Source organism: Alligator mississippiensis, chromosome 3 (genome assembly GCF_030867095.1).
Source record: "Alligator mississippiensis isolate rAllMis1 chromosome 3, rAllMis1, whole genome shotgun sequence".
In the NCBI taxonomy this organism is placed as follows: domain Eukaryota; kingdom Metazoa; phylum Chordata; order Crocodylia; family Alligatoridae; genus Alligator; species Alligator mississippiensis.
In genome coordinates this window covers 300,859,715-300,885,462 of record NC_081826.1, presented here as the reverse complement: position 1 = coordinate 300,885,462, position 25,748 = coordinate 300,859,715, and the positions used below count along the sequence as shown (strand labels likewise).

Genomic DNA, 25,748 nt, shown 5'->3' with positions numbered 1-25,748 from the left:
ACTAACCCGGAAATTTCCTCTCCCCCCAAGTCCTGTGCCCCAGCTCTTCCGAGTGGCTGTGGGAAATGGGTTTATTGAGTCTGCAGAAGAGAGGACCGAGGGGGATTGAATAGCAGCCTTCACCTCCCTGCAGGGGGGCTGCAAAGAGGATGGAGCTGGGCTGGTCTCCGAAGATGACAGAGCAAGGAGCAACGGTCAATTTGCACAAGCAGACGCCGGTCCTTGCCAAAGACGGCGGCGCAGGGGCCGGGTGCATGGGGCACAACGCACAGAGACCTCCTGAGCCTAGACTGACGTTTTACAGAAGCGGGACACGGGCAGCCGTGGTCCCCCTGCTTTCCCTGGGGCAGGTCTGGGTGCAAGGTCTGCGTCAAGTCCAGGTTGGGGGTAGTTTTATGTAGTTTAGAGGATGGATGTGTCTGAGCTGGTGTGGACAGGGCTGGTCCTTCCTGCTAGACGCGACTCCGCATGCCCCTTCCAGCCCCACTTCTCCATGAGAGCTCGCCGTTGCGGCCGCGTTGTCCCCGAGGCAGGGGATGGAGCCCAGACCCTGGCTGGCCTCGCTCCGGCACGAGGGAGACCCAGACGGGCTATTTTTTTTAAAATACTTTATTTCTCAATACTGACATTACAAAAAAATAAAATAAAATAAAATAAAATAAAAGGAAAGAAATACAAAAAAACCCCACTATAAAACATTCAAGGTCTCAACGAACCCAAGAAAGACACAGCCGCTCGACCCCGCGCCCCTCACCTGCGCCTTTGAGCTCCTGAGATCATCATCGCTTCTCCACGGGGTGGCTGCAGGCTTCTGTACACACGACAACTGTACATCTATCTGTACACCGCACGCCGCGCTGCCCCGACCCTCCCCGAGACGCACGCGGGCGCCTGGAGCCGTTTAGCCAGGAAGCGAACTCAGCACCAGCCCGGCAGGGTTGCGAAGGAGCCCCTCGCTGCAGACCAAGGGGGCACGATTTTGGCAATGTCTTCGCCCTGCCTCTTCGGAAGATCAGCTTCCACACCGCGCCCAAGCGGGGTTGTTGTGCGAAGGAGATGCCGGGAGGGGGAGGAATATAAAAACTCTCCCGGCGGGAATCCAAAGTTTAAAAAAATATGGCATTTAAAACCCAACCTGCTCGGGCAGCTTGCCTGGCGCTGCTCCGCACATCCCAGAAAGACAGCCTCGACTTGCCCCTTCTGTAGAAAGGGCACACACATGCACACCCCTCTGGCTACTCCACCCCTTCCATGCCAGCAGACCCCACGGCTCTGCTTTCACACCCACCCTCGTACTCCACGCAGCTCATGCTCCAGCAGACACGACATCCCTATGGCTGAATTGATCCCTGCAAGAGTCAGGAACAAACCACTCGAGGAAAGCCACAGCGGGCAGAGAAAACCCTCTGCGAGTCTATACAGAAAAGCAGCAATGCAAACTCAACACGCCTTGCCACGACAGCTCGCCCCCACAGACCGCCACGCTACCCCTTCTGTTCCCTTCATGCGTGCACCTCGGCGCCCCGCAGCCTGGGATGCCGGTCTGACGCGCTCCAAAGTGGATGCTGAGCCGCGAAGGCGGTGAGAAGGGTGCAGGGGGGACGGCAGCCGCAACCGACCACTTGGAAGTGCTGCGTTTTCATACGGCACAGTCCACCCCCCGGTGATCTCGGCACGGCAGAAAGGACCGCAGCGAACAAGGGATGCCGCGGGTCCACACCAGACAGCAGCTAGGGTGCGTGGATGCAGCATCTCTGCCCCACGCGCCTGCGGGACTCCTCCAGTCTCTTGGTCCCGGCGGGGACCCAGCCGCGGCGAGCTTGGCAGCAGAGACACAAGGTCCTATTTACAGTGCATGAAGCCGCCCGCACTAGTACGGCGACGTCGAAGCGTGCGAGATCAAAACCACGGTGTGAGGAACCTCCCTGGGCGCGGCGGCGAAGCTAGACCCCTAGAGAAACAATCGCAGCCAAGAGAACCGGCAAGAGGCGGCCGGGAGCCCGCGCCCCGCGCGGCCGGTGCAGACGACAGAGGGCAGGCGAAGGGGGCAGGACCTGGGACAGGAAAGGGGTTTTTTTGCATGTGCAAGTGCGCTCGGGCACCTGTGCTCCGCGGAGGCCGCGGCACGGGCGAGACGTATTGCTGCCGGGTCCCGGCGCCCCACGTCTCTAGGAGCACGGGAGGTGCTGTTTGAGGATCTGTCTCGTCTGCGGCGCTATCCTATCCGGGAAGCGGATTTTGAACTCCACGATCAAGTCTCCCCGCTGGGTGGGGGCTTTGGGGAAGGGCAGCCCTTCCCCTCGCAGTCTCTTCACCGTGCCGGGCTTGATGATGTCGTTGCAGGGCAGCGGGATGACCCTCCCGTCGAGCGTGGGGATGTTCACCGTGCAGCCGCACAGCGCCTGGAAGGAACAAGGACACAGCGGTGAGCGCGGCTGCGGGTCCCAGACCCCATCGCTCCTCCTCCTCCCCCCGCTGCAAACCCAGCGGTGCCCCAGCTGGGAAGCTTGTCTCCTCTCTGCAACACTGCGGGGGCTTGCAGACCTGGCCCACAGCAAGCAAGGATGCCTGGGTGGGCGCAGGGGTTGGGGACCTGCTCTCCTCCCTCACCAGCCCATCAGAAGCAGGACAGGTTTCCATGCAGATCTGGCAGGGAGCTGTGCAGCCCCCGTGTGCATCTGAACATGCCTCCAGCTCGGTAGCATGCATATCTCTACAGGGTGCGAGCTGCAGCACCTAGCACTTCCGTCGGTAAGGCGGGATGCAAGAGTGCTAGTCAATGCACGGCATCAGGAAGCACGGCCGAGTTGGCCAGTACCTAGAGCATCTCTAGCCATGGGGCAGAGAGCAATGGGGAAGGCGATGGAGGAGCGAGCTCATGGGAAGTGGGTTTCGATCAGTGCCATGGAGCAGAACTAGGGACCCTGCGTGCATGGGAACCGCACAGAGATGTGACCCCAGCCTGGGACAGACACAGCAGGGCAGAGCTGGCCATGCCGGCGGGTCCTCCGGGGATCTCATCGAGTCCAGTCCCATGCTCCGGTGGCGGCAAAAATAAACAGAAAAACCCAACCCCGTTCAAACCCTCCCAGACGCGTCCTTGTCTGACCTGGTCCTAAAGCTCCACAATCAACCCCGCTGCACGGCTACGCAGGGCCCAAAGACCGAGACCCCCTGGAGCAGAGGATGCCGGACCCCACGCCCACCCCTAGCAAGCACAGGGCACCTGGACATCGCACGCACCACGTGCAGATGCAGGGCCACACCGCCGAGGCACCAGCGCCTTCGGAGACAGCGCAGCGACCTCTGGCCTTCCCCGAGTGCCCGGGAGCTGGCAAACAGCAACAGAGGACTAAATTTAGCTTGCGGCCGCGCTGCCCGGCCCCTGGCTGCGGTGCGTGCTTCTGCTGCTCGTCAGCTGTTGCCCTTGGCAGGGCCCGGTGCTACCCGGCGTACCTGCAGCGTGGGGACCCGGGCCGATGGCCGCGAGCCCGCAGAAGCTTACGAAAGCCGCGGCCGGCCCCGCACGGGGTGCAACACGGGAGCGGGAGCTCTGGAAGGTTCTCGCTCGCCCGCCCGCCCGCGGCAGGACACCTGGCCCAGGCCGCGGGGTAGGGTTACATCCACACCGCTGCCTCCCGGCTATTTTTGCAGGCTGGCCCGTGGCTGTCCGTCCGGCTGACGGGCCCTGCTCCCAGAGCCCCTCTGCCACCCCTCGCCGTTCTCGCTTGCAATTTAGGGCTGTTTGGGTGGAGGTTTTGGCTGCAGAGCTCAGCCCTCCCGGCCTGGCCGGTCCAGGTCAGCAGCTGGACGCAGCATGAAACGATCCCGGCGGATGGGTCTCTGAGCCCCACTGCCCTCATGCCCCAAGAGGGCACCCGCCTGCATCGTGCATAAGCAGGTGGGAGCAGTGACCCCCGGCCCCAGGTTTGGGGTGCAGGGGCCCTTCCTCCCACTGCCCTGCATGCCTGAAGCATGAGAACCGGGGCTGCTTGTTCCCCCCGTCCCCAGAGACTTGCTGGGCTGGAACGGGGACCCCGATGCACTCGGGGGCCGTGCAGCCTCGCTCCCAGACGGGCGCTGTGATGGAGGAGTGAACGGCTCTCCAGCAAAGCCCCCAGAAGCCCACCCCTCCTGTCCCCCGGCGTGCAGCTATAATCCCCCAGGCAGGGGCCGAACGGCGGTGCTAGCCCCCCACGCGGAGCTGCAGGGCTCGCCTCCACGTGAGCCGGCAATGCGGCACGCAGCTCCGGACGTCCTTAAATGACTCCGACAGCTCCCGCGCACGTGGGCTGAGACGCTGTCACCGGCGATGCAGAGCGAGGTTTCTGGAAAAGCAGACTTCGCTGGAGCGGGGCGGGGAGGGCCAGCTCCTGCCCTGCGGAGCCAGGGAGGGGAGACCGCGAGGGTGCCCTGGCCTTGCAGGTACATCCAGGCAGGTGTCCGGTGCTGGTGGTGGAGACCGCACCTGGCCACGCTCCAGCATCTCGCGGTGCCGATGCTAACGCGAGGAGCTGCACGGTGCCAGGGCCTCGCTGGAGCCTTTCAGGCAGCATCGGCTTGGGGCTCAGTCCCGACACCCTCCTCCTCCCCTGCGGGAAAAGCAGCTCAGCCAGAGCTGGCTCAGGGACCCCCTTCCTGCCAATTAGGCCCCTTCATTTCTCAACGCTTCCTTGCCCTGGTTTGCAAAATCCCTGGAGCCCTCGTTAGCTCTGGTAAGGGGTGAGGGCGCTCCGTGTCCTCAGAAAACCAGGCCGCCTCCGCTCCAGATGGATCTGCAGGAGAAGCCTGTGCTGATTTCTCCCGCCACAGCCCTTCTGCAAGACACCGGCTCCGATTAAAAAAACCACAGCCTGCCAGAAACCGGGAGCCTGCCTTGGCTACAAGGGGCACGCGAGGTGAACGCCGACAGCAGGAAGCGGAGGGAGAGGAGCAGGTAGATGTTAAGCTCCCTGGGGGGCAGGTCCTCTATTCATCGTGTCTATACAGCGCCTTGCACGTGCACGCCGTGCCCCTCGCTGCAGCACGACGGGGTGAAAAGCACCATCTCCGGCTTTGCCAGCAGTTAGCAAGCTTCGCGGCTTTGCCAGAGGATACCTCTCTGTGCTACCGAGCTGCCGGGTAGTAATCTAGGTCAGAAAACCATTGCAAAAAGTAACCTGTTGGGAAGCCACGTGCAGCAAGGGCACCTGAGGACAGCGCCAAGCACCTGCAGCCAGCCCCGCGCCGTGCGGCTGCAAGGTGACTGCGTCCCTGCAACAGCAAAGCGAAGCCGAGAGAGGAGTCGGGACGCTGGTTTTGCTCGGGAGCCTGCAGATCCGTTTCAAGTCCAACGACCCGCGTGAAACACGCAGAGCACCTTCCCGATCCTCTTCATCCCCACCCGGAGAGGCCGTGCGCCAGGGTGGATTCTGGTGCCATGCGCACGATGAACCGCGTCAGGGATTTCGAGGGGGTTCGACTGCAAATCTGGATTTTTGGGGACTGTGACGGGCCGAGGATGAGCCTGCTGGGGCGCCCGGGACATGGTGCCCCTGGGTGCTGTGTGCCCCGGGGATTTGGGCATTAAACCTATACACCCAGTTGCACTGGGGGTGGGGGGCCAGAGGGACCAGTGAAGAGACCGGCTCGTTAGCAACATCCCTTTTATAACCTTGGGTGCTCTGCAATTAGCACAGGTCCTTGCCCTGCCCCCAGCCCCTTCTTGCCAACGAAGCCAGAGGAGAAATTCATGATGCCGGCTACCAAAATAGCTCCGCTGCCCGGCTCAGGTGACCCTCCCATGCGCCCCTCCTGCTAGGATGCAGCTATCCGATCGGGAAGGCAATGCTTCCCCGGCCTCAGCTGCCCGCCACCCAGGGGCTCTCCATGCCAAGGAGGGAGATCTCCTGCTGGACACGGCTCTGTGGCCGAGCCGACAATGCAGGGACTGATTTAGCCGGATGCTGGGCCCTGCTCCGCTCCTGCAAATGCAAGGCCCTGCGCCGTGATCTCTGGGCTGCACCTGGCGGAGGACGCTGGAGCCGTGCACATCACGGGGCTAGGGGAGGAGGTTGAGTTTTCTACCCCCCGGGGAACTGCATCCAGGCAGCGCTGCCCCGGCGAACCCGGGGACAGTGCCAAAGCCACGTCGTCGCCGCTTCTCGCCGCCTCCCACGGAGCCGCTTGCAAGATTTGGAGAGCGGGCAGTTTCCTGCAGCCCACATCTCTCTGGGGAAACCCTCTTGGCTGCGCCTCCCACGGCCCTCCTGGCAGCGCGACAGCTGCTCCCGGGGCCGCCCCGCTCCCCGCGGGGATGTGCGTCAGCGTGGGGCCATCGACGGTCCCTGGGCTGCGAAGACAGGAGCGCCCTTCGCTCGGCCTCTCCCGCTTCACCACTGCCACCAGTCTCGCCCAGCGCGGCAGGGAGAGAGAACCAGTATCTGAGCACAGGGAAATCGGGGAGGAGAGGGGTCATGTCCATTTGCCAGCCTTGCCCCCAGTCAGGTGGCCTCTCCGCTCGGACACGGGGCAAAGGCTGCGCTGGACCAGAGCCTCTGGGTCACTCAGCCCAGCAGTGCCCCGACGTAAGGGACGCCCGACTATCCCTGGAAGATCAGAGGAGACCGCAACAGAGGGCAGAAGGGACTAAGGGGCGAGGACTTTGCTTTTGCAGCCTCCCTCCGGCACAGCTCCTATCCCACAACAGCTACCAGCCTGGTAGGTCCACGTCCCATGCCAGCGTGCCGGGGCCCTCAAGGCATATTAAATGGAGAGGTGCGCTGTGTAAGCCCCAAAAAGGTGCTTGCACCCCCGCCCAGCTCAAGGGCAGGGTCCGAAATCAGTCCTGTGCCTACCAGGCGAGGACGGGGGCTTCCCCCAGGAGCCATGACAAGGTCTGGCCCCCACAGTCCCTACTCTTGCTGGGATTAGCGGGGCTCCCAGCTGCTCCAGCCACCTTTCCCAGGGCTACGGAGACCCAGCTACGGCACCTCTATGCCCGCAGGAGATGCTGGGGGTGGAGGGGAGCGCGGGGGCTGGCTCCTTGCATGGCTCCAGAAAACTTGCCCCCGGTGTTGAAGCCACCGTGGCTCTTTTGGAAACAGCCTGCTCAGCCCCTGGGTGGAAAACACTGACCAGCGCTGGGCCAGGTCAGGCTGCCACGGCTCGAGGCGCTCCAACGCCTTTGAAACACGGGCTTTCATTCACAAGCACGCTGCCGTGTTCCCGCAAGTAGCTATGGCAACAGCTCCGTGGCGGAGCCGTGTTCGGAGAGCCCCGCCGGGCCCGGCTTTTTTTTTGGATGAGGCAAGGTGACGTGGTTGAGGCAGGAACCTGGATCGCAGGAACGAGGTCACGCGAGGGCAAAGCCTCCAGCTTTGGAGGGCTGCAGCGCGGAGCGCCTGCACAACCCGGCGGCATCCTGCAGCCCACGGGGGCCCTGGCTGGATCGGCAGCCCTCCCTCCACCACCTCCTGCCTTCAGGGCCACGGCAGGCAGCTGGGACAGCGGCCAGAGAGATCCCAGGGACGAGGAGCCTGGAGGCACCTGAACAGCTCACGTGGGTCTGGGGCTCGCAGGCCCGTGTGACCGACACGTAGAAGATGTGCATGAGCTAGGTCAGCGTTGCTGCGCAAAGCCTGGCGCCTCCCCAGAGAGATCGGCGACGTCACAGAGCCACGCGCCGTACGGATAAGCCTCTGGTTTGCACAGAAGACACGCGGTGCCTGCGGAGGAGCTTGCCCCCCACCGGGCAAGGCCACTCCCCGCGGGATACCACCTCCCACCCGGCTCCAGCTCCCAGGGAAAGGCAAGTCCTTCGCGAAGGAACCCTGCCATCGGGGGACCCTCCAGGGGGTTCATGCCTCTGCCCCCCAAACCCTGACCCGTTGGGAGCTTATTTGGATGAAATGCATTTGAGGACCAATGAACTACCTCGGCCTCTGCAGACCCTGCTCGTTAGGGAGACGGACAGCCGCTCCCGGTGGAGGCGGATTGCAAATTGCAGCTGCCAGCCATGGAAGGAGAAATGCAGCTGCCAGCTGGAGCTCATTAAGAGGTAGTTCAACAGCAGCAGCCGTATCCCACCTGCATCACGCTGGCTCACAGGCCTCTCCCTCCCCACTCCTGCCTCTGCACTGCTGGCTGCTTTGATGCTCCGAGTCCCATCAAAGTGAGACCAGACACTGGGCTGGCCTGGTGCAAGCCCCGATGCCTCCGTGTTGGACCACGACGGCGCCTGGCTCCAGGAGAAGGTGCTGTGTGATGCACAGCCCCACCTGGGAACCTGCAAGCCCTCACGCCCGTCAGCCGGAGCCCTTGGCATAGAGCGCCAGCATGCAAAATGAGCAGATAGGGACTGGGCTGCAACCATCACACTCAGCCAGGATCTCTCCAGTCATTAAACACCATGTGCCAGAGGTCGGGGCTGGTTCACCTGGCCGTGCCCATACAGCGTCCCTCCCGGCTCTGCCCACAACCTCCTCCACGGTGACGGGACACGGGCAATTCAGCACGGCACCCAGCTAGGGACCAGACCCTGCCCCAGCACTACTCTCAGCCCCCCGCAAATGGAGGGCTGCTCCAGGCCATATAGTCTACCCAAGCGCTGCTCTCCAGTGCGCCTGAGTGGTTTGGGCTCACTGGGCTGGGGGAGTAAGGGAGAGGCATGATGGGAGAGGGGGCCTCGGTCTGTCCACCCCTCCTCTTCGCGTTCCCCCTGCCCGACACCTCCCTCCTCCGCCCGGCCATCCCAGGCCCTGCCCACGCACCCACCTCTTTGAGGCTGATGGCCGCCGTGTAGACCACGTTCGTCCCATCCCGCTTGAAGTGCGAGTGCGGCTTGTCCTTGAGGATGAAGACGATGTCGGCGGGGATGTTGTCTGGCGTGGCGTCGCCCTCCTTGGGGAAGGTGATTTTGGTCCCTTCCTTCCAACCTCGCTTGATGACAATGTTCAGGATTTTGTCCTCAGTCCGCATGGTGCGTCCGTCGGGGTTCAGCCGCCGCCGCGTGATCTTCATCCGCTTGGTAGAGCCGTGGTAGATCTCCTCCAGGGACACCTTGAGCTCGTGGATGACGGGTGGGTCCTGCACCTTCCGGCGCGTGTGCAGCGGCTCCGGGTGCCGCCGGTGGACGCCGCTGAGCCCGTTGAAGCCGAAGCGGCCGAAGGCGCTGAACGGGTCGTCGTCATCGTCGATGTCCATGTCCTCCTGCTCGAAGCCATTGAACATCCGCGAACGGCTGCTGGCGAAGAAGATGTCGAAGGGGTTGGAGCCGCCGAAGAAGGAGGCGAAGGTGGCGTGGGGGTCCCCGTGGAAGGTGTAGTGGAAAGTGTTCCCTGAGCTGCCGGAGGAACCGCCGCCAGTCTTGAGACCTGGAAGAGAGTGAGAAGATGTTAACCCGGCTACGCAGGAAGGTACGTCCCCTCTAGACTAGGCGTTTCACAGGCTTCTTCGATGCTGAGCCCCCCTCAGAAAATGCCAGCACTCGTTTTTGGACCACAGAAAAACTCCTAGAGCAATTCTTCCATTGCAAACAATTCAGCCAGCCCACGACAGGGCGGGACGGTTGCAACCCGCTGGATTCTTATCGGAAATCTCTGGGTTTATCCTGTGACACGCGTAGAGGCATTTGCACACAGCTGAGACACCCATAAAAGGATCTCGAGACACCCCAGGGTGCCAAGGTACCCTGCTTGGGAATCACTGCTCTAGGGTGATCCATCATTGAGTCCGACCCAGGGCAGGGGGTCGGACTCGATGATTTATTGAGGTCCCTTCTGCCCCGATCGTCTACGAATCACGGAGGGAATTCAGACGCGGCAATGTCCAGGGGGCCCTGCACGATGCTTTCGAACAACGGGCACGGCACAAATGGAAGTCACAGCCTGCCCGGGTGCAAAAGTCCCCTCTGGGATGGCGAACAAAAGCCAGCCTCCAAGGCCAAGTGCAGTCTCACCCCCAAGCCTCTGCAGGTCCAGAATGGGAACTTGTGTTAAGTGGGCACAAGGCAGGAAAACTTATAGAAATCCAATCCGGGGAGGAGAGCGAGGAGACTGTAGTACCTTTCCCACCCCTCTGGCCTAGCCTCTCGTCATCCGTGCATCGTGGCTGCATTTGCTGCTATTCTGGGCACGTGGGACGAAGAGGGCTGGAGCCTCTTTACCTGCCGGCTGCCACTCCACGAGGCAACGGGGTCCAGACAACAGTGTTTGCACCAGGAGAAAGGGCCACGGGTTTCTGGCTGGGAGCGCGGGGGGATCTGCTTTAGAGACGCACGCCAGACTGCTGAGCCTACCTGCCACAGCCATCGCCATCGCACAGAGCAGCTCAGCCCGGTAATTGGCTAAATGCCGCAGCAGGGCACTGATTAGGGAGCCCGGTGACCATATGGACCAGGCAGTTGCTTGCACTTTCAGACTTAATTAGCCCCACAAATTACAGATACGCGCAGTCCCTAATGCCATCCTGACTATACTGCAGATGTCAACAATACATTACTTCTTTCCAGCCCGTTTCAGCTGTGATTGAACGGGTGCCCCAAGCGCGCGGACGGCCGTGGCTCGGCAGAGGCGCGTCGAGAGAGTTAGGGAAAGCTCTCAACTCCCCGAGCAACTGCTTACTCAGGACTTTCTCGCCGGGATGGCGTGGCGGTCAGCACCCACACGCTGGCCACCCGCACAAAGGCAGAGGCATGGGGGAGGGAGAACGGCCCCGGGCCCCAGCGCTGTGCAAACAGAGTCAGGGTTCAGGACCGCGAGGGACAGGTCTGCGCTGCGAGGTCAGTCGAAGGCATGCGAGGAAGAGGACGTAAAATCCCCAACTCCCAGCAAAGTCCTGGCGTGGGGGAGAACCCGTTCACCTGGCTCGTACTTTGTGAGGCTGAAAATGTCACAGAAACTGGGTATTTCTCTCTTCCAGTAACTACCTGACTTCCTTAAAGCAAAGGCTTCTCAAGGGTCCACTCTCCCCCAAGACCTCCTCGACTGCACCCTGCATTCAGATCTTGCCTGTAATACAAGGGATCCCCAAAGCAACCTGCAGCACATGCAGGGCTGCAGGCAACCGCCTTCCCGGGCTGCGTTCCTGCAGCCATGCGCTTCACAAGCCTATCGCTGACCGAGAGGGTCAAGACAGGCTTAAAGCAGGATGGGCTTTGGGACGCTTTCCAGCTCCCCAGACACAAGAGAGCGCTGGCTCAGGAGAGCTGACATGTTCCCAGCCCTACACCACGTAACAGCCAGAGGTGCTCACGGGACAGACCTGATGGCTGCTCTTTTCGGTTGCATCTTGATGGATGCTTGGTGTGGACGCTGAGCCTGGCATCTCAGCTGCCTCCCTCTGCCCGAGAGCAGGGCCCATGGGGGCAGATTTAGCCTCAAGGAGCAGAGAATTTGCCCCTGAAGCTTTCAGACAAGTGGCAGGGCCAAGCATGACCCAAGAGCTGCAGCGACACGCGAGCACCAGCCCGCCGTAGGGCATGCCAGGCTCAGACAAGTGGGCACTGCGCACGCCCAGTGCCAACCACTGCAGCTTGGGGGTCATGAATGTCCTGCCCCCTCCTTGGGGCACAGCTCCTAACCCACAACTGCTACCAGCCATGGATGACCATGTCCTACTTTGGCCCAAGCCATGGCACATTATTGGAGAGATGCACGTATTAAACCTCTCCGTGATGGCCCCAAGCTAGTACCAACTGCTCTCAGCAACCCTGGACAACAAGGGGCTTAAACGCCAGGACGAAGCCACATCCGGCTCTGCCAGGCCCTTGCAGTCCTTGTGCCCCGAGGGCACCTCTGCTAGGGCCATGCCGCTACTGCTGGCAGCGAAGTCCCCAGGTGCCTGCTGTCCCCCGTGGCCAAGCAGCAGTCCTGGGCTCCTTTCCCACCTGTGGCAGTTCAAACCCCTGCGGGACAGCACCTGAACCCCTCGGAGGGGCACCGGTGGAGAAGGATGGGCTGGGAGAGGCTCTGAATGGCAAAGGCACAGGCTGCCCGGTCTCGCACAAATGCTCCAGTGGGCAGTGGTTGCATTCTCCCCGACTCTGCCTTCGAATCCACCCTCACGACTGCCAGCCACGCTCAAAGGCTTTGTCTGGATGGGAGCTGCCTTTCAACTCATCCACTGCACTAGTGACGCAATTCACGGGCTCAGCCACGCGTGTGTGCAACGCGCAGAGGGCGTGGGCACAGACCACCGCAAACTTCAGCTGCCCTGGACGATGTGCGTAGCTCCATCAGCACCCGTGTCCCCAGCTGTGGATGCCTTGTATGGGAACACTTTCCCTGCCACTCTGTCTCAAAGAGGCTATCGACTTTTTTGGCAAGTTTCTGCTGCATTTAGCCCTCCAAGGAGAAGATGCAGCTCTGACCAAGAGCAGCAAGGATCCCCATGAGACATGGAGCAGGGAGTGCCTGCTCCGGAGGGCACCGAGGTATCGGTGACCCCTGCACATTCGCGGCAATGCCCTGGAGGGGCCGGTGCACCTGCTGAGGGGTATGCATCCCACTAGCCACGCTGGCTGTCCGTACCAGGCCTGCGGCTTTTTCAAGTGCTAAACTCTTTTGCTGATAAACGCAAATGCTATTCCCTGCTCTCTTGCTCTGCAGCAAAGCGGGTTGCGAAATCTTCCGCGTTCGACTAATAAGGCCGTGCGCGGTGGAACGTCTCCTTACCCCCTGCCAACCAGGAGACAACAGCCGGGACTTGGTTTCAAAACAAGAACCTATTACTTTAATTGGGAAAGGCTTCTGGACATGTAGGTCAGGACGTACCAGAGCAGAGACCAGCGGGGACTGGAATATAAACAGCACCGCTGAACAAGCAGGGGGAAGGGAGGGCGGGCGGGCAGGTCGCCAGAGCCCTCGTGTTAACGATGGCCACGAGCAAGGCCCGACCGGGCTTCCTGCCACTGGTCTCAGGGGGCGAACGGCGGCACCGGGGCGAACCGGGCCACACCGGTCACGGCACCTCTACCGCTGCGCCCAGGAATGGGGGCACGTGCCCACACGTGGCTTGGACCCTCCATGGGGCAGCCACCAGAGAACCAGATCAAGCCACCGCAGCTGGCAAGCAGGGCAGGAAGACGACGCTCGCTCTTCCCAGCTCTGGACTAGTAACCTGGTTTCGGAGGCAGGGATGAATCATGGGGATAATTCCGGACACGCCGCCCACGCCCTGGGAGAAGTGCTGCTTGCTGCACCAGAACGGCACTTCCCTGCTTGCCACAGCGTTTGGGGGCTGGGAGAGCCACCGAAGTGGGACACCGCGCGATCCCCGCACCGGGTTCAGTGCCGCAGCCGCCTGCCCCTCGGCCCCTTACCTTCCTCCCCATACTGATCGTAGACGGCCCGCTTCTTGGGGTCGCTCAGCACGTCGTAGGCCTCCGCGATCTCCTTGAACTTCTCCTCCGCGTTGGGGTCCTTGTTCTTGTCGGGGTGGTACTTCAGGGCCATTTTGCGATACGCTTTCTTGATCTCGTCCTCGTTGGCCCCGGACTGGATGCCCAGGATCTTGTAATAGTCCTTCCCCATGACGGCGTTGCTGCCCGCAGCCGAGTACTTATTCCTGAAAGCAGACAAACAGGGCTCTGTAATGCACGTGCCGGGCACCAGACGCTGCACCCCGTCACCCCGCCGCCAGCCATGCTCAGCACCCCCCCTGCTCCCCCAAGAACCGCTTTTGCCCCGAGGGACCGACCTGAGACCCCGCTGCACGCCCGCGCGCCTGGAGCCGAGAGCAGGGCGCCAGGAGGCAACGCGCCTCCGTGCTGCTCCCAGCCCTGCGAGATGCTCCTCCTTTCTGGGCTCCCTCCCCGGCAGCAGCAAGCGGGCAGTGTCCCTCACCCTCTTTGGGGCAGCGCCTCGAGACGTACAGGTGAGAAGTGCCAGGCAAGCGAAGGGCATTGTTAGGAGGATGCCGCACGACCACGCGGAGCTGTGGCCGAGGACCGCTCTCCCCCACCCACGAGAGGCGGGAGGGGAATCTCCACCCCAGCCCCACGCGGGGAGAAACAGCAGCAGCAGGTCAGCTTATAGGCACACACGAGCTCGTTAGCAGTGCCCTGCAGCGCGGGCAGACCCCCCGGCCGTGCGCGTGTGACGTTAAGGGTCAAGCCACGTCACTCTTAGACCACCTCGGGCCGGGCGTCTCGGCCTCGCGCCAGCGGAAGCTGGAAAGGCAGCAGGGGCGTGAGCGCCGTGCCGTTCACCTTAGGAGAACTTCAAGCGCTTTGTTCCCGGGAGCGATTGATGTTCAGCTGTGGTAAGTGCTTCTCGCCGCGTAAGAGCTGTAATTTGTGTTGGAAGAAGACAAAGGGATGAAGCCGTTAGACAGAAACATCTTGTGATGGTGGGAGGCTATTTTTAAAAGCGCCTCGAGCCTGGCGTCGATGGCGTTAGAGAATCTCTGGCTCAGAGGGAACGCCGCCAGGAGCTGGGAAGACCGGGTGGCCCGAGGAGACGGCTAACTCTCGCGCCCGCACACGGGGCAATAAATTGGCGCCGAGAGAACGGCCTCGCTCCGCCCGTGACACGGGCGCGCCGAGAGCCAGGGACATGGCCGTGCCTATACTAAAGTATCGGAAAGCCGCGGGCACGTGATGCCAGGGATGGGGAAAGAGGCAACAGCAGCACTCCCCAAGCACCGCTACCGAGGACTGAGAAGGACCGGTCCTGGAGAGCAGCTGGGGCAGCCCTTGCTGCCCTCCCAGACCCAACACAGAAGTGATCCACCGTGCAGGCTCAGGCCTCCCTTCCCAATGCCCAGAACGGTGCTCCTCCCATCCCAAACCTGCCCCGACCCTTCCTCCATCCTGGCTGGCAATCCCAACACCTTGCGGGCCTGGCACTGCTCGGTCCCTCTCGGCCAGCACGGAGGTGGGGGCCGGACGTGCCCGGAGCCCCTAGCACAGCACCTCCAAACCCTGTCCGTTCCCCCTGCCAAGCTCCTGCACGCAGGCCCCCATCACCGCTGTCCTCAGTGCAACTCGCTTGACTTCACGCCTATCCAGAGCGTCTCGGGGCAAACCCCAGCCTCACCCACCGCCATGCCGCTCCGACCATGCCCAGACCCTCGCTTCTCCATCGGTCCCAAGCTTCCTGGTGCCACCCTCCAAGTGACGCGGAAAACCACTCTCTGAGAGTGCCTCTGTGCCAGTGCCCGCTGCCCGCCTCCTTTGCAGACCCCATCTGGAAGGCCTGCGACCCCCGGCTCTCCTCTCCAAGGGGTGTGAACAAAGCAGCGAGCAAGGCCGTGTGTGAGGATGCTTGCTAATCTGCCCCCGTTGCATCCCATCCTCTCTAGTTTGTTGCATGCTTGGAGAGGAAGTGTTTGGAGCAGAGGCGACGTCTCTAGAGCCTCGACAACACCCTGGTATATATAAAATTAGGGCGTTTTTCTTCCTGTCACTCAAGCGCAGTGACAAAGAGCGACAGCAGCCACCGGTTCGGATCAGGTAGAGGCTTTCTCCAGCACGAGGCTGGTCCGGCAGCTCCCTCGTTCATGGCAGTGTTGTGCAACGGTCTGGGAGACGCTCATGGCTCCTTCAGAGACTTGCCCACTAGGCATCAGCTGGCTCCCAACGGCTTCGGAGGGCATCACTGTCTGCCCATCCATCCCAGCGCTGCCACCATACGCTGCGACCCAGCTTGCATCGGTCCCTCCACATTGGACACAGGCAGCAGACACGGCTAGGCAGTGGTTCTTCCAGTGGTGGCTGGCGTAAGCGCGTGGCAGCGAGGATTGAGGGGAGAGGCGGAAATGGCTCATGGTTTGCAGCTGGTCTCGCTCCTCCCTTGAAAGCAGCATCCTCGCGTGCCCGAGGGGGCGGGGAGGATGCTTGCACAGAAGCCGCGATTTCCCCCTGGGCGGTGGCGTTGGCAGCAGGGAGTGATCCAGCGAGTGGCACATCCAGCCAGCTCCATGGGAGACCCCTTGCCGGGGCGGTGCATCCTACTGACATCCTTGGGTGCCTTCCAACGCCCATGGATGCACATACAACCCAGGTCTCTCCCCGTCAAGGGGGACCAGAACGCCATCGACAGTCAAGTCGAACTTTTGGACCCGGCTCCGGGAAAGCGATGCCCCCTGGCCTCGGGAATCCAGCTGTCTGCTCCGCGCTCCCAGCTGATGCAAGGTCTGGGCTCAGCTTCCTGCGTCACCAGTGGTGCAACATCCTCCTCCGCGGCCTTGAGCAACACCATCGCGCCCCTCTCAGCTGGCCGACAAGCTGCTGCAAGGCTCGCTTCCTTTGCGCTCACTCCCTTCTCCCCAGAACCGTTTGCCTTCACTCTCCAGGGCCCGTTCTCCCCATCCCCACCGCCTTACCCGCTGGCGTGACGTCGACTCCCACTCCCAGACTCCCTTCGCGCTCTCCCCTCCTGCGAGAAGCCCGAGACCCACGCCATCCGGCCTCCCCTTGTTTCCTTGTGTGCCCCAGGGCTCAGCATCTCAATACAAGCTATTCAGAGCAGGGTCCATCTCTGCATTCGTACAGCGCCGGGCGCAGCGGGTCCTGGTTTAGGAGCGGAGCGCCGCAGCCCCCATAAAGAACAGGCTAGTGGGCTCCCACCCCCGTGTCCTGGCAGTGCCTTTCCCAAATGCTTCGGAAGAAGATGCAATTCCTGCCCCACAAGCAAAAGCCACGTGGTGCGGAAGGCAAATTTCTTCCCGACCCCTGACGTCTGCTCCATCAGTGCCCTGAAGCGTGAAAGCCCCGGCTCTTATCCAGGCGGGTGTTACTTATCCAGGCTGCTTGTTTCCGACCCCCTTGTATGGCGCTCTCCCCTCCGGGCTGACCCCTGCCCGGGGCACACGCCCCCGCCCGACAAGCAGGGCACACTCGGACCAAACTGCAAACTGCACAGAGCTCCTTTCTACCCGCCCGCAGCAAAAGCTGCCAGACGTCCTTGGACAAGCGAGTCCCTGGCCAACATGTTCTCCCGTCAGCTGTGCGAGCATAATGCCCGCCGTGTTTGCTGGAGGTCCCAGAGCCAGGCACGTCCAGGAAGAAAGCCAGCTACTGGGCTTCTCCTCTTAAGGGATGGGACTTACAGCTCGGGAGCCTGGCGCACGCACCGCCACTGCCTTCCAGTCACCTTGCGGCTGCTTTCCTGGGCTCAGGCGCAGGCAGGAGGAGGAGGAAAACGTGCAGCAGCCTGGGAACCTTTTGTCTGGCTACTGCCCATGCTCAGGCAGGTTCCTCTCTCCCTCTCCAGCACAGCATCGGAGAGCCGGCGGCTGCAGAGACTCCCCCATCCCCCTCTCCTCCCCTCCCCTCCCGGAGGGAGCCCGGAGCCGATGATGAGCGTTACGGGACCCGGGAGGTCAGCCGGTGGGCTCGGCGCGCCTCCGAGGCAGCGCTCATGTGAGCCTTGGTAAAACACGACTCCGTCCCCGGAGAGCTGCCTCCCACCTCCCCGGGACCAGCTGCGCGTGCCGTGCCTCCGCCGTCACGTTCCCGTCTCGCTCCATCTGGAGCAGCCGGGCGGTCCCCCGAGCTGACCCCCGCCGCCGGGACCGTCACAAATCCATCACCGCCACCATCGCCCCCCTCCGGGAAAGATCAGGCACCTTCACGCCGGAGACCTCAAAAACAATAAAGAGACCGTTACTAATCTCCCCTTAAAAACCTCCGTTCCAGCCTCCAGCGTGACATCAGGCTGCATCACCTCTGGCTCGGTGAGCCAGCAGGATAGCAATCCTCTGATCTAATCCCTCGCCCATACGGTCAGGGAAGGGGGTAAGATTTTCCATCCCGCGCTCCGGTCATCACACGACGGGAGCCCGTGTCAGGGGACCGCTCACGAGACAAAGATGGGCGATGATGGGGCTCCGGGGGGGGGGCGACCCCGAGCGGACACGCGGGCAGGGGGGCAAAGCCACTTACCGAAACTTCATGAACGCATTCAGAGTCCAGGCCGTCATTTTTAAAGGCTCCAGCTTTATTTTAAACATCAATGCTGGCAACGAGCTGCTTCACCCCTGCAGAGCTGAGGGCTACCCAGACAGACCCCTGCCTGGCCTGGCCGGCGGGACGGGACGGGACGGGACGGGACGGGACGCAGAGAGGAGCGAGCTCGCTCGCTCGCGGCGCGGGCCCGCAGCGCCGAGGGGCTCGGCTCAACACCTACGAGCGGGCCGGCGCAGGGCAGGCGCGTCGAGGGAGAACGAGGCATTTCCCATCCGCAGGAACCACCGTGCCGAACTCTGCTCCGAGGACAGGCAGCGCGGCTCCGATCGCAGCCGGCGTCCTGGGCGGACGCGCTCTCCTTTGTGCGCGCTCCGGCAATCCCCTCCCCGGGCCCGCACGGGGGAAGAAACCATTCAATGAAGTCACTTGACAAGCGGCAATTTTCCTCTAATTGGTTTCTCGCTGTTTCCTCGGACTGAGCGACGCGAGCGCCGGCCCCATAACTCCGGAGGCCAGCCTCCGAGCGCGGCGGGACCCCGCGTCCCAGCGACCCGCCCTCGGGAGACCGCGACGGCTCCCTGCCCGACCGGTAGGATGGGGACCTGGCGGTCCCCGGGCTGCGCCAGAAACAAATGGCTTGACGTCTCCGCCGTGTCAGCGCCGCTTTCCCCGCAGACAAATCAGAGACGGGCAAAGCGGGGACGCGGCGAAGTCGGAGAAAAGTCACGTTCGCCGCTCGAGACCCGGTTGTCCTCCCCGGGAAGACTCAAGGTTAAACGTGTCTGCGCTGTTCTCGCAGCCCTGCCTTCCCTCCCCTCCCCTCCCCGGCAGCCGGCTCCCAAACGCTTTGCTGTCTTGGTGCAGCCGCTTTCACCGATACCCCGAAGGCTCCCGTCACCCCGGCGTCGGGGCGGCTCCGGGCTGCCGGCACGGTCCCCTGCGGGCACACGGGCGAGCTCTCCCCGGCACGCCCGGCTGCCTGCCCCGGATAACGGGGAGCATCCTCCCAGCCCGCGCTCCCTGGCTCGTCCCGGGGCTCCCGCAAGCAAACGAAGCCCCCCCTTTGCAGACTCCCGGCGGGGACGGGAAAGAACCCCGTCCCTGCAAACGAGCCCCGAGAGCCGGGCTGAGACACGGAGGGAGCCCGGGGCTCGGAAACCCGGGCGTGAGGAGCAGAGGAAGGGCAGAAAAGTTTGTTTGCCGGGGAAGGGAGGGCAGCGGTACCTCTCCGCGCGGCTCCAGAAGAGCAGGATTGCTGGCATGTCCGCCCCGCACGGCGCTCCCCAGGCACCGCAGCCCGCACCAAGTTTGGTAAGGCAGGAGGCAGCGCGGGGCAGCGGAGCCCGTGCCCGCCCGTGCTGGCTGCCAGCCTGCGCTCACCAGCCAGAAATGTCATGACTACACGGCTGACTCATCCGCCCCGGCCCACTCGCGCCCCCCGCCCGGCCGCCCGCCCGCCCCCGCCCCCCCGCCCGCCCGCGGGGCGCGGATCCGGCCCCCTCCGCCTCTGCCCCGCGGAGGGAGGGACCCGCGTCCCAGCCTGGCCCTGGCCCTGCCGCCCGGGGGGCTGCACTGGGGGAGGGGGGCGGGGGGCTCCTGGCTCGGGACCCCCGGCCTCCGGCTCCTGCGCCCTGCCCCAGCCCTTGCACACCCACGCTCCAGCCCCGCACCCCACCCCTTGCACACCCGGGTCAAGCCCCGCACCCCAGCCCTTGCACACCTGGGCTCCAGCCCTGTACCCCAGCCCTTGCACACCTGGGTCTAGCCCTTGCACACCCGGGCTCCAACCCTGCACCCCAGCCCTTACACACCCGGGCTCCAGCCCTGTACCCCAGCCCCTGCACACCTGGGTCTAGCCCTTGTACACCCATGCTCCAGCCCTGTACCCCAGCCCTTGCACACCTGGGTCTAGCCCTTGTACACCCATGCTCCAGCCCTGTACCCCAGCCCTTGCACACATGGGCTCTAGCCCTTGCACACCCAGACTCCAGCCCTGTACCCCTGCCCTTGCACACCCAGGCTCTAACCCTGCACCCCAACCCTTGCACACCCGGGCTCTAACCCTGCACCCCTGCCCTTGCACCCCGCACTCACCGGCCCCGGGGCCCGCACCGGCCCCCGCCCCTCCCGCCGGGCAGGCGGGCAGGCAGGCAGGCACAGGGCCGTGACGTGAGGGGAGACCCGCCCCCGCCTAGCAACCCACCACGGCCCGCCCACACCCCTCCTGCCCACCCTATTGGCCGGCGCCGCTGTCCATCCCGCCAGCCCGCCGCTCTCATTGGCTCCTAGGGGAAACGCCCCTCTAGGTCACTGCTCCATTCTGACATCCATCACCCGCCCTCCCGGCCTCCTATTGGGCACGTCTCCCCAGCCCCGCCCTTATCCCGCTACTGATTGGTTGATATCACTCCTTCCTCTTCTCGCCCCCCCTTTTTTTTTTGCAACACGTGTTGCTGGTGGAATCCCCTGGGAACGTTCTGGAACCCAGTGACGTCGGGGGGAGGCAGCAGGGGGATCCCCACGGGGGAGGGGTGCAGCACAGTGCACCCCTGGCACACCTGCCCCTTGCACAGACCGTGGTGCACGCCAGCCTGGCCCTGGTGTTTCACCCCCGGCCCCATCCTTGCTCTGCGGGCGGGTACACTAGTCCTGCAGCCAGGAGTGCCGCAGGTTCACCCCCTGCTTGCTTCCAGTCCACCGCCCCGCTGCTTCCTCAGCTGCCCCCTCGCGCTGCCCGCACGCCTTCCCTGGGCCCTCCGGGACTGCAAAGCTCTCCGTTGCGTCCCCCCAGATTGTCAGCAATAGCGATCCGGCTCCAGAAAGCAGAGATCCTGGAGCGCCCGGGCTCCGCCGCTCACCCCTGCGAGAGACGGCGCCTTCCCGGGCGCCCCAGGGCCTCCCACGTCGGCCTCCCAGCGCCGGCTGGTCTTCCCCGACCTGGCTGTGCGAATGCGGCACAGGACGGCGTGTGCCTGCTAACGGCCGGTGCCTGGGGTAGCAGCAAAGGCATGCATGCTGTGGGTGTGATAAGCCATTCGGCAGCAGCCAGCCTCCGAGGTGCTCGTTCTTCCAGTGCAGAAGCTGGAGGGAGAAGGTTTCTGGGGACGTTTCCGCCCCCTTGGCAGCGCTCCCATCCCTGGGCCCGGGGCTTGCTTGTAGGAGAAGGTGGCACGCGCCAGCCCTCTCCCCCGCAGAAACCCTTGAGAGCACAAAGGTGGTGCCAGCGGGCCGCTGGGATGGGAAGGAGTCTGCCGCTGGGCTTGGCTTCTGCAGCCACAGTCGGAGCAGGAGGGAGCAAGGCAAAGTTGCTGCTGGTATTTAATCGCATTGCGGCAGTGCTAACAGGCCCGGCCCCGGATAAGGGCATCACAGACAAGGAGGGTGGAAGGGCGCGTGGGAAGTCACATCCAGTCCAACCCCTGCGCCAAGCAGGACCGGCCCCAACTACAGCATCCCAGCCAAGGCTTTCTCAACCCGGCTCTTCAACACCTCCAAGGGTGGAGACTGCACCACCTCTCTGGGGAGCCTGCTCCAGTGCTTCGCCACCCTCCTAGTGAGAGAGTTTTCCCTAATACCCAACCTCAGCTTCCCTTGCTGCAGCTTGAGCCCATTGCTCCTTGTCCTGCCATCTGCCCCACCGAGACCAGCCCAGCTCCATCCTCTTTGCAGCCCCCCGGCAGGGAGGTGACGGCTGCTATTCAATCCCCCTCGGTCTTCTCTTCTGCAGACTCAATCAGCCCATTTCCCTCCTCCTCTCCTCACCAGTCCTGTGCCCCAGCCCCACAACCATTTTCATTGCCCTCCGCTGCACTCTTTCCAGTGTGTCCACCTCCTTTCTGTAGTGGGGCCCACAGCTGGACACAGGACTCCAGATGTGGCCTCCCCAGTGCTGAATAGAGGGGAAGGATCACTGCCCTTGACCTACTGGCAACGCTCCTGCCAATGCAGCCAGATTGTGACCCAGTGGTGTGCAGATACCCAGGCGGGTCTACACTGCACCCCCACGGTGTGACAGCAGCTTGGGCAGACCTGCCCCGGCCAGCTTAGTTTCAAGCAGGCGGCTCAGGGAGCAGTAGCAACGCAGCCCCCAGCCAGGCGTCTTGGGGAGCAATAGCAATGCAGCCCCTGCCTCACGGGCTTCAGCCAGCAAATGCCCCTATGGGCCTAGCGCATCCCACGCTGCCGCTCCAGGTGCCACAAGCAGGTGACTTCGATGCTGGCTCAGATCTGCGAGTTGCAGCCTCACCTCAGGTGCAGCCAGAGGCAGAGCCAGTCTCTGCCCCGAGGGTGGAGGGGATCCACGCCTGCAGGGAAGTGGCTTGCCATGGTCACCAGCCCCGTGCCCTAGACACAGGGGTCAGGCATGCCGGCTCAGCCCATGGCACTGTGCTGCTGCCCTCCTTGCTGCTCAGGCTGGGGCATGGGGCAGTAGTTTGTGCAGCTATCTGTCTTTCAGTACTGCCCCGCCTGGAGCCCTGGGCAGTAGTCTGGAGCCCTGTACCCCCTGCACTAGGAGAAGCTGCCAGTGGACACTTGCCCCCTCCATCAGCAGACATCCACCCACCAACCACCCCACAGCCAGGTACCACTGGGGGCCTTACCTGCCGCTTGAACTGGTGCCAGTCAGGGGTGTTCACTGGAGGGGCCTGAACGTTGGAGGCAGAGATGCAGCTAGCCTGTCCGGGATAAAAGGCTTCTACTGCTGCCAGGTAAGGGAGTGTCTCCTGCCCAGGAGGCAATGGTTGAATGCCTCTGGGGGCATGTTGTGCTGCTTTAGGTGGGGATGGGCTGGCAGCGGAGGGAGGTGGCAGGATGTTTCTGTAGGAGGGAGAGGGAATGTGGTACGTGTGGCTGATGGAGGCGGTTATCTGTGGACTAACCAACGTGGCAGCTTGCTGCATTCCCCAGCCACATCCGCCGGGTCCCCTCCCTGCAATGCCGAGCCTCTGAGTAGTCATTAATGAAGGAAGTATTTCTCCGTGGGTTCAGGAAACAAGACACACCTGCCGCCCTGCTCTGCACCATGCACCATTGCCAGGGCAGCAATATCCACGGGGGACAAGGGGGAAAACCCCACACGCTCGGGAGAGGACCCAGGCACTGTAAGGCAGCAGGAGGCAAAGCCCTATCAGTCTGAGCTGGGAAAAATCCCTTCCTGACCTAAAATTTGCAGCAAGGAAAGTTTAGGGGAGATATTAGGAGGAAAATCTCATCAGGAGGGTGGTGAAGCACTGCAACAGGCTCCCCAGAGAGGTGGGGGAGTCTCCATCCTTGGAGGTGTTGAAGACCCGGGTAGACAAAGCCTTGTCTGGATGATGTAGTTGGGGCCGGTCCTGCTTGGAGCAGGGGTTGGACTGGATGTGACCTCCTGAGCTCCCTTGCAGCCTCCTTGTCTGTGAGTCTATGACTCTATAATACCCGTAGGGGTATCCACACTCTCCAGCTAAACTCCCACTTCTTGCTGTGGTCGCTGTCCAACGCAACCTACGGGGCAGGGGATCAGCAGCTGGGTCTCAAGGGATGGCCTAGTTGTTCGTTATAAGTGCTGTTCATTAAAGGTCGCTGACCTCTGCTTTTGAGGGAGGAGACCCCTCCCCTACAGAAGCCGCCAATGCAGAGGGTCCCAGACAGGGGCTGTAGCACACTGGGGTGCCTCGAGATCCTTGCGGGGTGCCGCACAATGCTAACACTGAGATGGGCAAGCACAATTCTCAAGGTAAACCAAGAGATTTCCAGCAGGAATCCGGCGTGGCACAGCCATCGTGCCCTGCCGCGGGCCGGCCAAGTTTTCTGCAAGAAGAGAATCACTCTGTTATTCTCCTATGGTCAAAAAAGCGGAGAAAACGAAGAGCTGATATTTTCCGAGGGGGCCTTGAGTCTCTTGAGGGATGCCTGGAGTCTAAAAATGTTGAGAACCACTATACTTGTGCATAGTCTGGAAACCCCTCGAAGCCTCCCAGCTTGGGGTTTCCAGACTTGTCCCAGGCAGAGATCAAGTTTCCTTTCAAATCCCTCCTAGGAATACCAAGGATTGCAATCCCCGAGCGGCCGGCTCTGACGGCTGCCCCAGCAACACCCCTGCCCAGCACAGAGGGGAGCGGGTGCTACCATCTGTGCAAGCCCGCTGAGGCAGATCACAAGCACCAGGTGCAATTCAGCCCTGCGCAGGGGCCTGACCCCAGACCCCATGCACCAAGTCATAGAGGGCAGGGAGGTCACATCCAGTCCGGTCCTGTGCTCCGGGCAGCATCCTATGGAAGTGTCACGACCTCCTCTTGAAATTGCACAAGCCACCCACATCCACACCTACCACAACTATACACACGGTGCTCGAAAACGTCGAGATCATCCTAACGGGGAAAGCAGGGGGACGAGGGCACGGCCGGTCTCCTGCCACCACTCGCACCCACTTCACTTAGCCCCGTTTCACCTCCGCGTGGGGTGAGCATCGCACACGTTATGAGCAGCCGCTGGTGCAGAAACCACCCCAGAGCCGGCAGGATGGCTTTGCATGTGGAGGTCATTTCTAGCTCCTCTTTAGGTGGCTAAGATGTAGCTTCAACCGCCCCGTAGCCGGGCAGAGGACCTAGAATCGTAGCCGGGCACCCCTGGGCAAGTGCCCTGGCCACGAGGCGACTGGGCAGTCAGGCCCTGTCCATTTCTGCCACTTGTACAACTTCTTGCTCCTCGCTAGGGGCTGGGGAGGGAGGGAAAGAGGCTGAGATAAGCATGGCATGGCTATAGATAGTTGCTAGGCTGGGACAGACCTTTGCACTAGGTTTTTTTTAAATACAGTGCACTTGATAGCAGCGCGGTCATGATTATAAACAGGTACCGTGGTTTTTCGTTCCCGTCCAGCCGGACCCTGGTAAAGAGGGGTATATTTGGATCGTGCATGTAGGGTTTACCTTATTCATACATCCACAGCTAGCTTTCACCACGTGACTGTCTCTGAGGGCTCTCCATATGTGACTGAGCCCTCAGGGCAGCGTGGTGGGTAAGGCCACTCACCCCCCGTATGCAGACGGTACAGCACAGAGAACCGAATATCTGCCATGAGCAGTCTGCAATAAGGCCTGTAATGTCTGCGATAAAACCCAGAGCCAAGCCTGTGCTTTAACCATTGCAACCTCCTTCCCCTTCTTTGCTCGGGACCGGGGAGGCAGCTAATGCTGGGTTGATTTTGCATCTGTAGGATATGAGTAACTCTCCCAAATCGTGATGGTCCCTTTGTGACATGTTTATGGAGCATCTCGCCGAGCCGGAAGCATCAATATTTCCCTTGTGTTATCAGCCCAGCTTCTGAGTCACTGTGATACAAAACCGCCACTTATGATGATAAATTGTCTGTCTGTCCCTCAGCCTAGCACACTAATTACTAGGCTAACGAGGCACCAATGGAGAATTCCTCTTCCTGTCTCTGGAGCTGTTGCTGCGTGCCATGGCATCTCCATTCGGGGTTGCACAGGCGGCGGGTATGTTTTTCCATCGATCTTCCTGCGTGTGCAGTGAATGACGGGGATGGAGCCGGCAGGGCACAACGTGGTCCTGATCTACATGCACGTTCGCCACGGCTGGCATCGCCTGGCTCTTTATGCCGAAACAGTGCACACAAGGACACGCACCTGGAGAGTGCCGCCTTTGTGCAGCCCCGCCAGGCTGCCGTGCTCCCTGCTCACCATTCAGAGCCATCAGGGTGTTGCAGGGGACTCTCGGGAACGGGTGCACGCACAGGGAGGATGCTTTGAAACAGGATAGGCAAGGGCAGAGCTATGATTAGGGAATCACCTGACTCCAGCTCGGAGCTGCAGACCTGCCGGCTACGCCCTGCCACCCCATTATGCCGAGCTGGAAGGAC

General features: G+C 62.3%; 1 protein-coding gene across 7 annotated transcripts; it reads right to left on the bottom strand.

Annotated features, from left to right (window-relative positions):
• Positions 1–579: 579 nt before the first annotated feature.
• DNAJB5 (DnaJ heat shock protein family (Hsp40) member B5) lies at positions 580–20,086 on the bottom strand. Of its 7 annotated transcripts, none has more exons than XM_059725342.1 (5): positions 19,985–20,086; positions 14,189–14,266; positions 13,301–13,545; positions 8,755–9,353; positions 580–2,402 (listed from the first exon to the last, which is right to left on the bottom strand). In XM_059725342.1, exons 3-5 carry the CDS (start codon positions 13,509–13,511, stop codon positions 2,169–2,171), a joined length of 1,044 nt encoding a protein of 347 aa, XP_059581325.1. In that variant the 5' UTR covers positions 13,512–13,545; positions 14,189–14,266; positions 19,985–20,086; the 3' UTR covers positions 580–2,168. The 7 variants fall into 7 exon arrangements, with proteins under 7 accessions (XP_059581325.1, XP_006277904.1, XP_014460875.1 ...); XM_006277842.4 differs by lacking the exon at positions 19,985–20,086 and adding an exon at positions 19,115–19,160; XM_014605389.3 differs by lacking the exon at positions 14,189–14,266.
• Between the last annotated feature and the right edge of the window lie 5,662 nt (positions 20,087–25,748).

Coding starts and splice junctions, on each gene's coding strand:
- DNAJB5 (XM_006277844.4), bottom strand. CDS start 13,883: ATGCCCTTCGCTTGCCTGGCACTTCTCACCTGTACGTCTCGAGGCGCT. Junction 13,546..13,677: donor GGCGTGCAGCGGGGTCTCAG/GTCGGTCCCTCG, acceptor GTCTGCTTTCAG/GAATAAGTACTCGGCTGCGG. Junction 9,354..13,300: donor CGATCAGTATGGGGAGGAAG/GTAAGGGGCCGA, acceptor ACTCTCTTCCAG/GTCTCAAGACTGGCGGCGGT.